At 36.4% G+C, this 12,562-nt stretch overlaps 1 protein-coding gene across 1 annotated transcript; it reads right to left on the bottom strand.

The window, feature by feature from the left end:
• Positions 1-3,440: 3,440 nt before the first annotated feature.
• Positions 3,441-12,112, bottom strand: LOC582291 (aqualysin-1). The gene is made up of 10 exons (XM_011680218.2): positions 12,034-12,112; positions 11,711-11,823; positions 10,765-10,887; positions 9,572-9,698; positions 8,447-8,556; positions 7,984-8,122; positions 6,608-6,798; positions 5,403-5,574; positions 4,851-4,957; positions 3,441-3,787 (listed from the first exon to the last, which is right to left on the bottom strand). The coding sequence occupies exons 2-9, from the start codon at positions 11,819-11,821 to the stop codon at positions 4,851-4,853; spliced, it is 1,080 nt and encodes a 359-aa protein (XP_011678520.2). The 5' UTR covers positions 11,822-11,823; positions 12,034-12,112; the 3' UTR covers positions 3,441-3,787.
• Positions 12,113-12,562: the final 450 nt, after the last annotated feature.

Genomic DNA, 12,562 nt, shown 5'->3' on the forward strand with positions numbered 1-12,562 from the left:
ATATATAGAAGTAGCTCGTAGAAACTGAGAATAAAAATGGAAGACTATATAGCCAAAATAGGCAAGGATTTTCGAAGGAATCGAAACGGTTTATAGGCCTACAATAAAACAATATTAAACTATCATTTTCGACTCATAAAAATGAGAAGACAATACTCCTATGAAAGGTAAAGAATGTGCCTACAACTTGGAACATATGAAACGTTATGCAACCTCGCGTTATCATCCAAACATATCAGGACAAGCGAACCTCTTCTGCTTTAGTTTTCTACTGACTGATTGGTTGAATGTGCATAAAGAGAATTGACCAATCGAAGAGCTGCTGATGTCAGACAGCTGCGGTGCTACCCCCTCCATTCAAGTCCTGCCAGACCTGAGGTGGCTCCTACATTTCCACAAACTCCCCGCGGTAGAAATAATAATAATGAAACGCCCAAACCGCGCCCCCGTACCCCTCACCGCCCACTTCCTCTCAACTTTCTCATTGCGGAGCTTGAGACAGTGATCGAAGCGTCGATGTCCTCATCATGGTCCTGGGTGCATGCTAAGGTTAATGTCATGTCATGGGCGTGAATTGTTAGATCTCCTGGGTGACGTCCGTCGATGTCTAGCTGAGTGTTGCATCCAACGTGGTTTGCTGTTGGCGTAGTCCTCCACGTCAAGGGTGTTGTCCATTACTTTCATAATGCGATGTCGTCGGTCGAGCTTCATGCAGGATGAGCTGAGCTATAGGTTTAAGTCTACGTCGCCGTGCATGTTGTCGTCGTCTTTGGTTAATTTCCTGTCATGTTTAGTGTCGTTTTCAGCAGACAAAATCGAGATATGTAAATGTTCACTTCAATTGCTGGTCCTCCTCACGTCTGAAGCAGAAATAAATTTCTACAAAACCGGGTTCTCATCGATCTTAGTAAGTATATTGAAGAAAATTCTTCAAAGCCGGGTTCTCCACCATGTCGTGTATAGGGATCGGTGATGAGGCGAGGAGCATAAATAAAACGAGACTTGTAATCGTTCTTGTTTACAGTTTCAGAAACATTTATTCAATCTCGATACTTAACTACATAACACAATGACTCTCTAGTAGACGATTCTAGAATCCTTGTTCAGCGGCTGATGGCTGAAACCGAAGTTTTTCTGATTAGCCAACTTTTCAATCAGAAAGTTTGGGGGGAGAAACAATGTTGGGATGGGAGATTTAAACATGCTTATGATTGGTCAATTGTCAGGGTTGTCATGGTATTATGGGGAGTGGCTATGGAGAGTGCAAGTGACTGGGGTTTGGGCATATGACTCATAGTTGTATAATGGTTGTATTAGGGGGCTAGGGTACGTCGCCGCCCCAACAAATACAACAAAACAAAAAATGCAATAAATGATCAATAATTCATTGAATTTTGCCCCGATCCCCAACAGAAAAAAAATCTTTTGTGTGGCCAGGCCTTGAATCATAATGCATGGCCCTATACATAGGACTTTTCCCTGTTGGGGACCGCGTGAAAATGCAATGAATTATTGATAACTTATTGCATTTTCTTTGGGTTTTTTGTATTTGTGGGGTTGGCGACGTACCCAGACCCCCGCTGCGTACAGACATGATTCAGCAATGGTCGCGTTACTGTGAGGCCCAAGAATCAAAACCGTGTCGATCATCTATATTAATGCCCTTTTGTAAGGCATATATCATCATTACTATCAGTTATCACTTAAGGGCGTAGTTCCCCTAGTTGATTAACATAGTAGCACACATATGCTTTAGCAGTCACGCAAAACAAACACTCGCAAATTATTCAATAAAATCTGAGAATGTAAACTATTATCTAGATATATTAGGAATAAATTATTGTCAAAATCATTCCAACAGTGTATATAAAGTATACGTACACACAAACACACATACAGACACACACAATTCACCATCAATTTTGCGCCAAAATCTGTATTCCACCAACTTGCTGTCTCTCCCAGGCTCTCACCCCCACTCCAGTCCTTGAAAACCTTTTACTTTATCCAGCCCCTATTACTTGACCGACCCACAACTGCAAAATTAACCCATGCTTTTGTATCCTCCCACCTTGATTATTGTAATTCAATTTTTTCTGGCCTTCCTCATTCATACTTACTTCCACTCCAAATAATTCAGAATACTGCTGCAAGGCTTGTTACTCTCTCGAGAAAATTTGAGCACATAACCCCAATATTGCGTTCTCTCCGTTGGCTTCCCATACACCATCGTACAACATTAATTTTAAAGTTCTTCTTCTGACATACAAAATTCTCCATGGCCAAGCCCCTAAATATCTTTCAGATTTGATTTCCTTACGTTCTTCTAGTTCTTTAAGACCTCTTCGATCATCATCAACCTTGCAGTTAACCCTTGGACCTCGTTCTGTTACAAAATATGGCGATTGAGCTTTTTCAGTAAATGCCCCTATCCTTTGGAATAAATTACCAGCGCATATTCATAATACTCATTCTCTTGACCAGTTTAAGTCCTTACTGAAAACACACCTTTTTAATTCATATATGCTATTATGCAGTTGAGAGTCGATCAAAGGAGGTGCACACCATCTTATTCTTTGTTTGTTTGATATTTTGTTTGATCTCATGTTTGACCTTATGTTTGATCACATTTTTATTTTTGTTATTATATATGTATGATTTATTGAATAAAGAACATATTTATATTTGTGTGTTTATTACAAGTTTTAGTTGGTAATTTTAATTCAGACAATGGTGCGCTTAGAAACACCTGTATTAAGCGCCTAATACATTTTATATATTATTATTATTACTCATAATTATACCTTTTCTCAGACCCCCATATTCTCTCTCTCTCTCTCTCTTTCTCTTTTAATCTCCTCTCTTCAACTGCTCCGCCCACTGTCTATACCATAATATCTCTTTCTTCTTTTATCGTTTATTCTTTACTCTTATCACTTGCCTCATTTAAAATTTGGCCATTTATCTATCTCTTCAACTCTCTAGCCCTCTCTCTAATACAATCTTTAACTTATTTAAACTTAAAATTTAAGATTGTAGGTTAGTTTATGTTATCCTTTCTAAAAACGTGAGCGTATACCTAGGGACAGGTTTAATTGAATTATTAGAATACGGACCATTATGCTTATGGGTTTGGTGATACTTCATCTGTCCTACGCAGGAGTTCTCCTACGCATTTGTATCTGGGTCGGTTTAACGAGTACCGTAAGATTAGGGTCAAGCTTATGTAGCATAATCGCAGGGGAAATTTCTTACCAGGGATTGGCGACTCTAACGCTGTAATTTGCTATTATGTTGATTTATTGTTAGCAGCATGCGAGCTAGCAAGAAACAACTTCTCTAATCATGCTAAAAGTGTTAGATGAAACAGCCCGAATATCTTTATTTCATTGTGTGTTTTGTCACTCACTGCAATACCACATATGTTTTGCAAAGCCAAGTTGTTTGTTCAAATGAAATTTTATTCGGTAAAGAATTCGATATTTTAGTGGCACTTTTAGAATGTGTTTTATGACTTTAAAATACCAATAATACATCAAGTACATGTATCTCTATTCAATACAATTACAATTCATATTACAATCTTGTTGAGGTTATCATCTGCAAGGCGAAAGAAAATGTGAAGTTGTTACACGCAATTGAGTCTCCAATTAACGCACTTCAGGAATAATCAAAAGTAGATGATGATTTGAAAAAGGAATCAAACGCAATTATGTGTTATCTGTTCCATATTCCACGTTCCACATTTTTTTAATCTCTGCTCTAGGGGCACGGCCAGCGTCACCACCTGAAAATCAAATAACAGAGCAGAAAATTTGTAATATAGGATTTCCCGGCCAAATTCGCGTGTTGGTCATTCGAATTCATTTACTTTGCATGTAAGTTAGCGCAGATCGGCTTTGCCATGCCAATTATCATTCAATTTCCCAGTTTTTGTATTTAATTTAGGATTTTGGTCGAAGGGTTTCATAGATTTGTCATTCAATTTAGAAACTGCTCAACTAGCATTCAAATTAATATTAGTATGTTCTTATTTTCAACTTAAGTAAGAAAATTTTCATATGGTATTCATGGATATTTATGTACATTTATATTTTTATATTGTATCTTTATCCTAACTTCTCGCTGGTTCATTTCTGATTTTTGATATAATTTGCGTAACACTAAACAACGTTGTTAATAATATATTTCGGTTTTAGGACAATTAACCCCTAGAAAATCACCCCCGGCCAATTACCAGCGGGACAATTACCCCCAAATAACAAAACCTTCCAGAAAATTACCCCCCCCCCCGGAAAATTACCACCTAAGGTAATAACCCCCCCCCCCCCCCCCATGACAATTCCCCCCGATATAACCTGCATTAGTTAAAACCAACTTATTTTCAGGGTGGATATTCGACAGGAAGTCATTTCCGGGCCGGGGGGAAGGGGGTTTTTCCCTCCGGGGGTCTTTTGCAAGGGTGGCGTAATTGTCAACTGGGGTTATTGACCAATGGGTAATATTGACACCATTATGATTATTACTATTATTGTCATTATTTCGATTAGTAATAGAATTATTATAAGCATGGTTATAATGTTTGTTATCATAATAAGAAGGAACAGCAGTATTTCTGTTATTATTATTGATGATACTTTTAGTATCACTATTATTGCGACTATTATTATTATTATTATTATTATCATTATTTCAATGACTACAATTATAATTGAATAATCCATGCAGCCTACACTCCCATGAAATAGATTCGTAAGCTAAATGGAACTGCATGCAGGCACACGCATACTTTAGATTCATAAAATATGCCGAAAAATGAGAGAGAACAGATAAATAGGACTTGTACCCACCTAGACGTAGAGGAGCTTGTTAGGACTTCCACTTCCTGTGTTAGAAATCTTGTAGTTGGAGGTGTTTGCAAGCATTTTTGAACTGGTTCCGTAGCAAGCAAGGGCACCTATGACAAAATGACAGTCAATCAAATAAATATAAAATAATTTGAGTCATGCAAGCATAGATTTCCACTTCGAAGGCACAAACCATCAAATATGAACCACATGTGTCAGGGAGGGTACTATTAGGCCCGTTTCGCATGATCGCTTTCCCTAGCTTGATCAATGATATTCAAGAGTATAAATTCATAGAACATGTAGACACAATTTGTAGACAGAGATGAGCTGGACAAGTGCAGGGTTCCCGAATGTGTCCGAAAATCAACTTCGACAGAGCACTAGCATTTTAAATTATAGATTGAATTAGAAGATAGAATACATGGACAATCAAGAAAGAAGCAAAACCAATAATTAACTACAGATGTACATGTGAAATTATCTCATATATAGCGTGGTCTTAGTTATGTGGTTGAGTTTTTAAACAAGAAATTAATCAAAATCCATGCATACCAGCAACGTGAGGGCAGGCCATGGAGGTCCCGCTGATTGTTTTGGTAGCACTGTTACTAGTATACCAAGTGGAGGTGATGGAAGTACCAGGAGCAAAGATGTCTAGGCAGCTTCCGTAGTTGGAGAAGGAGGAACGCTTATCGGTCTTGTCCGTAGCTCCAACAGTGATTGCCTGCAATGTAGTACAGTGTTTTCCTTCATTTTAGCTTTAATATTAATGAAAATGATGACGATGATGGCAATTAAAATAATAATCAAAGTAATTTTTATATACATAATGATAGTAATAATGATGATGATAATGATAATGATAATAAAAATAACATAACAAAAAAACATGTAAAACTTCGATTCAATTCCATTCAATCTAATATATTCAGAATATAGAAATTGATAGCCCGAGGACTAATTGCAAATATTCCAAATGTAAAAATGTTCGTTAAATAGGATCATTCATTAATAAATAAAAGTTATTAAAGTACAGAATAACTATAAATCAAATCCCACTTTAGAAACAGAACGTTTATTATTGTGCAAAATAGAAGTTAAAGACTACTAGAATACTTAGCTGAAAAGTAGTTTGTAAAAGTAATGATGATTAAACTACTACTACCATCATTACCACTTCTACTACTAATAATAGTCATAATAGTTTTTATGATAATGATGATAATAATGATGCGTAAAAAATAACAGTTACCTAGATTAATGATCACGATATTGCTTATGCTCTTCGTTTTTTCTTCTTAGGTTTCCGGCAATTAACATTGAGCTTACTAAGAATATTTAGAAATCAGCATAGTTTGAATAATCAATTAGATGAATGTTGTCATGAGGGTTTTCTTTACCAAGAAACATGTAAAGATGTCCAGAGTAATTTCGGCAATGCTCTGTTTTTCTTTCTTTTTGGCAACACAACTAAAACTGTTATACCAACCCTATTCGATATTTTATTTTGAGTGCTGTCAGAGCGTTCGAAACTAAACTAACTGAAGGAAATTGTAAAAAGGTTATTTGCCTGATGTAGAAAAAACGATTGTGTGTAGCGATATGTACAGAAAACAGTGCAGACCCTTATAGAACAACAATAATTCGTAAAATTTTACACATATCAAAAAGTCTAGAACGAAAGAATAAAGGAAATTAAAAATCCTGATCCGTAAGGGCCAGCATGAAATAAACTGTAAGACAATGGTTAAACTTACGGTGGAAGCACGAGCTGGAGAATAATTGCAAGCATTCTTGTTGTCATTACCAGCGGCCACGGCAGTTGGAACTCCTGCACTGACCAAGTTCTTGACGGCGTTGTCCAGGGAAGTTGAGGCGCCTCCTCCAAGAGACATCGAGGCAATAAGATTCGAACTCGACCTTGCAGCATTTATTACATAATTTATCCCTGTGAAAAGGAATAAAACCCAATATTTGAAGAATAAAACATAATACACGAGCTCAGCGTCAATAAAAGGGAATATGAATGTTTTGACATGTTTGGTGTAAGCTTGGCAGATACACCCCAGCCCCGCCCTAGTCGTTATGTTTCAAATTTTTATCGATGATTCTGGGGCGGGATAAAACAAATTGTTATCATTTAGGAATAATCAGGAAAAATGCCTGTCCTTCCAAATTTTAATATAGATTGAAAAGAGGAGATGATATATATCTTTCTATCGTCGTCATCTTAGAATGTTTTAAACACAGCCCCCTCCTCGGGTCATCAATAACAGTTTGGAATCAATTGGAAAGATCATCGAATATGGCAAGTTCTGTGAACACCTTTTAAATATGGTCAATCGAAATGGTAATATACTTGTAATATGTGTGAATCACAAGATTGATTTCTTGTCGCTTTTAGCTCACAACTGTACCCATCATCGTATTTGATGGACTTTGCTTCATAGTTCTACCAATGTAGTATTACATGAAGATTTTCTAATCGAATTAATGACATTTTCATTATCAGGATGAAATACATTGACGTTCATTAGTATTTAGCTAGTATATTCAAATGATTTATTAATTCCAATTAATGTTTATTATTAAACAACGAATCTAATTTTGCAATATATGCAATGTAAATATGTGTTTAAACCTTTTGCTATCTCATGTGTGGCTTTACGTTGATACAAGATCGCCTTTCTTATTTGTTTATGAGATTCCGACACTATACGAGGATATTTTCTATAAAAAAAGTGTCTACAAATTAACGATTATATTTCACCAAATTTAAGATTATCTGTACATAGAATACGATATCACAAATATGCAGTAGTATTTCGTATACATATATATATATATATATATATATATATTCTTCACTGTCTCTTCGTGTTTACTGTTATGAGTATATATTCATGATTGTTATGGATTTTTTTTTAAACAAAACAGGGCTTCATGGAAGACCACCACTATTGGTGAAAATATAATACCCTGTAAAAAATGTCAGAAATACATAAAAAAATAATAAATGTAGTACAAAATATATCTTATATTTTCGAAGAGGTTCCGGAATAGGCTCCAGAATTTAAATATCGTTACTTAATGTTATGTCACATTTTGATGACATTATTGACGTGTGTTTTACCACTGATGACACCACTGTTGCTGCCAGAACCCAGACAGTTCAGAACCTTGACTCCCCTGATTTGGACTGATTTGGCCACACCGTAGGTATTGGAGCCGACCGTTCCAGCGCAGTGAGTTCCATGTCCGTTGCAATCGGCCTGTTGTGCAAAGCAATTCGATTCTGTTCAGGTATATTTTTTTAATCCTGCTTCATGGGCAAATGTACATAAGTAAGGCTACAGCCCATTCCCTCACAGCAAAACTGCAATTATGTCATTTACTGCATAGGTGAGTGTAACGTCAGTTTTGAATCTAGCATTATGATAAAACCTGTTTTGCTTGCAGATTTCCTATGTTAATAACAAAAAACACGATTGTCCAAACAAACATACTGCACACACAAATTTAATTTTTTCTACCTAAAACGTTAAATACTCTGCACCAAAGGAAGGCAATCGAAAATATATACACTTGTTACTCACGTTACTCCCACCAGCATAGTTTACCACTTGCTTCGCACGACCACTGAAATCATTGTGTGAGTCCTTTACGCCTGTGTCGATTACATAAACAGTTTTTCCACTCCCAGCTCCTGCAAAAGATATTAAAAATGATCATAATCGTCATCATCATCATCCATCACTTTTAATAATAATAAATACTAATAACAAACCAACATTTCTTAATAAAAACAATTAAATTGCCCTGGAAAATCCTATTTTCTTTTATTTTTTTACTTTTCCACGTACACACACTTTTTTTTCTTCAATAGGTTTTTTTTTTATTATTGATTCCAAACAATACAAATCAATACAAAACATTATCATAACATAGATTTTACGATTGATGAAAACAAAAATGAAATCAGTTGTAACATAACACGAATAACCCCATCCGACCACACACACACTACTACCCCCCCCCCCCCCCCACCATGCGACACAAACACCACCCGACCACGCTTCCACCACACACTGTTCCTAGCCCCCTCAGTATAACTAAAATTGGAGCGACAGACAAACAGAAAGAATCTATTTAAACATGTAACAAAAATCATTCAATCGAGGCTACAATAGCCACAATAGCCCAGTGTTAACAGTTCATGAAAACTTCACTTGTTCCCACTTCTGTAAATGTAAAGCCTATTTACCTGCCCTCCCTGCAATATTCATTTCTTCTTCCCTAAGTTCCAAAAGTTCTTTTTGAAACTCCCCCAAAACAATATTACGGACTTTCCCCTGCATCTATATTATATCCAATATTTCATTGCAAAAATAATTGTATTAAATATCTTTATTCGTGGGGAAGTACTGGACAACCCTAAATGGATATCTATCCAGTCGATAGACCTTAATTCCCTTAGTTCACACACACTCTTTCACACACACACGCACACACCCACACATACACACACAGGCAAACGAACGCATAATAAAAACATCTACAATGCAATTCAAACGGTCTAGACTGTCAGTATCTTTTGAAATCGTTTGTAATGTAGTACCTCTGACGTTTCACACAATTTTTATGTCTGAATTATTCACCCCTAATGACTCTTTATGACTTTTTATGTTACTGATGATGTAAAGGATAGTGCTGTCTCCTACCGTTATGTGATGAATATCTGTTGTTAAGTGGGAGACTTCTTTGGTCGACACGATCAAGACCCCATGTGACTTGAGCACGGTAGACACCATCTCGTTCAACATACTCAACGGCGGGAAGTCTGCGGACCTGGGTGAAGGATGCATATCATACGTATATTAGATAATATCGCATTATATTCCTTTGAAAAAGACTGCTCTTGGCGTTAAAATATTGCATTTATTTCAAAATGAAAACGGACAAGTATGTTTCCAATAAAGTGAGGTCAAATTCGCACGAACCAGCGGAAGGAGAAAACTTTCATACGAAAATTGTTAATAAGATTGACAAATTAGGATAATAGAGGTTTTCGATTAATAGGGAGCGTTTTAAATGCGCAAGGTATGAGTTCTTTCCAATGAAACTGTAGTTTAAACAATTCGTTTAATTTCACGTCTATGCATAATAAGCAATTCATTAGAAATGCCTGCAAAATAAAAAAAAATTGGTTGAAATGTTATGTTTGTTTTCAATTAAACGATTATAAGAGCTTGCCCAATGCTTTGGTGTAATATCATTTCTAAAACTACACAGCGAAACGTTATTTTCTACAAGGTGCACTGCCAGTGGATGTTTACAACAAAAATATATCTAGGTTTAGTGTCTTTTCTCTTCTGCAGAGTTCCCATCGAGCGGTACCGGTGAATTTACCCTCTATTATTGGAAGTATGCTAGTCCGTTTTAGGGCCATCCTGTCTAATGAAATTTACAATAAGCCCCCTCTATAGATAAAAAAAAAATATTAAAAAACGTGTGTTCCCTAGGGCAGCAGCCACCAACTTTTATGTCTTAAGTATTTGAGAGTCAGATAAGATATAACCATCGGACGCGAGCTGGCCACCGAAAATTTAAGAGAGTAAAACTCCAGGAAGCTCGGTCCTGGTATTATTCTTTTGATTTAATAAAACTTTGTCTGTTTGCATTAAGTACATTGACAACAAAGAGTGCCTCTAAACTTAAAATTTTATTGGAAAAAGCATTCAGGCTCGAATCCTAACATTACAAAGAAGGATCTTCAATAAGGCGTTCTCTTCTCAATCAAGGAAAAGAAGAGTTTCAATTAAACCCGTGTCTCTATCCCCTCCTCTCCTTGCTGCTGAAGCCCATACGAGAAAATAAACTGAAACCGAAAACTAGCAAGGTGACCATTACTTACAATATCGAGGATATCATCTTCGAGCTCGGCAGCGAATCCATACAGGGCGTCTCTCATAATGTTACCAACGTTTCCGCCGGAGAGACGAACGGTAGCGGCCATTTCATCAACATCGAATTCTTCCTGCAATAGGAGTTGATAAGATGTTACATAGCCCATTTTAAAAGCCTTACCCGTCCCTTCTTCGCTTAATTTCGCTTCAAGGTCAGTACTTTCTTTAATTGTTGTCTGGAAAGGCACAGCGAAAAAATATATTTTAAAGGGATTTGTTATTAAGTAAGCAGTTTGCTTCATGTGTGCAATGATGTTGAGTATCCTCTACACGGGGCCTCCTTTACGTCCTATTCAAGGGACTGGGATTTTTCAACTGTGACCTAGCCTGTGTCTATGAAACAGGGGAACGCAGGCTTCGGTCTTCTACATGGGTTGGATTCGAACCAACAACCTTTTGTTTAACAGGCAGATGCTTTACCGATTGAGCCATTTCCTGGAATAATAAAGGACACATGCCTACTTCTTTCTTTTATCGCTTACATATCGCTTACATGCACACTACGTTGAAGCAATTAATTTGGTAACTTTCCCGATAAAAATAATTTTATTATTAATCCAATTTCTTGATATAGGTGAAGAATATATAACGAAAGAAAAGGGACTTTGTTACTTGCCCCAAAAACACCATTCCATACTTTTTATTGGATGTATAATTATTAATCTATGTATATATTTTAAAAAAAACATAGTTTTCGTTCAAATAACATGAGAGGAAATCGTTCAGTTCTGCAAGGCTTGAAACAGTGGCTCATTATCGTCAGGTAGCACTTGATAAGCAGTGAGATAAAAAGAGAAGTCTTTTTATTTTGTAATGTCAAAGTCATGATGTATTTATGAACAAAACTAAAGTTTCAGGATACTGGTGGTGACGTTAAAATAACTGAATACTTACATTCAGCTTGATGATGTACTTTCCTGGGATGGGCTCAGAGTTCTCTAACAGAGGGGCCAGCTCGGCAGTGGCAACAGCCACGAAGAGAAGGGAAATGAAAAAACGCATCATGACTGAAAAAGAAAAGACACAAGAAGTAATGAATACCGATTGAGAAATGTTTCTGAAATAATTTGATAACAGGCGGGAATTTTCTGAAGAAATATACACTATTTTTTGATGGTATCTGAATGTCTAGCCCTAGTTTGGATGTGCTTAACATTCTGACTCTTCCTTTGAAGGATCAGGAGACATATTTTGGCCCGTGAATATGAACAACTTACCAGATTCTTGGCCTCGGACGAGTGATGATCTAGAAGAAAGCTTCGGTTGGTCTGCAGAGTGATGATCTAGTAGAGCACTGATGATGAGCTGTATTTAAGTCTTTTTAGAGCAACAGATGGAGCTTTCCCGAGGATCGCGTAATGCAACGTGCTGGGCAAAGGTGAGAAAAACACGTTATCAAAATGCAACCCAAGCAATAAATTTTATTTCTATTGTCTGTTCTTTTAGTCTCATGAGTGTCAAAATGCAACCCAAGCAATAATTTTTATTTCTATTATCTGTTCTTTTAGTCTCATGAGTGTCTAAAATGCAACCAAACAAGATTTATCATTTATTTTGTCTCTCTTATCATCTTTACGTGTTAAAAGGCGTAGATGCATATCTGAATTTGGGTATATCCCTCCTTTCATGAGAACAATCTGATTAGAATGTATTTTCATTATTATCTGGTAGTTTGTAACGTTTGTAAAAACAGTATTTTATTATTTTGTCGAATTTACGCCTTTAGGTAGTTTTATAGCGCATTGT

This window comes from Strongylocentrotus purpuratus, unplaced genomic scaffold, assembly GCF_000002235.5.
Source record: "Strongylocentrotus purpuratus isolate Spur 01 unplaced genomic scaffold, Spur_5.0 spur5_scaffold_14, whole genome shotgun sequence".
NCBI classification, from domain to species: domain Eukaryota; kingdom Metazoa; phylum Echinodermata; class Echinoidea; order Camarodonta; family Strongylocentrotidae; genus Strongylocentrotus; species Strongylocentrotus purpuratus.

Bases quoted from the DNA above. Each gene is read 5' to 3' on its own strand.
- LOC582291 (XM_011680218.2), bottom strand. From the start codon at position 11,821: ATGATGCGTTTTTTCATTTCCCTTCTCTTCGTGGCTGTTGCCACTGCC. The intron at 9,699-10,764 runs GTAAGTAATGGT...TCCTTCACCCAG, and splicing joins AAGATGATATCCTCGATATT to GTCCGCAGACTTCCCGCCGT. The intron at 8,123-8,446 runs GTGAGTAACAAG...TTTGCACAACAG, and splicing joins ACTATGCTGGTGGGAGTAAC to GCCGATTGCAACGGACATGG.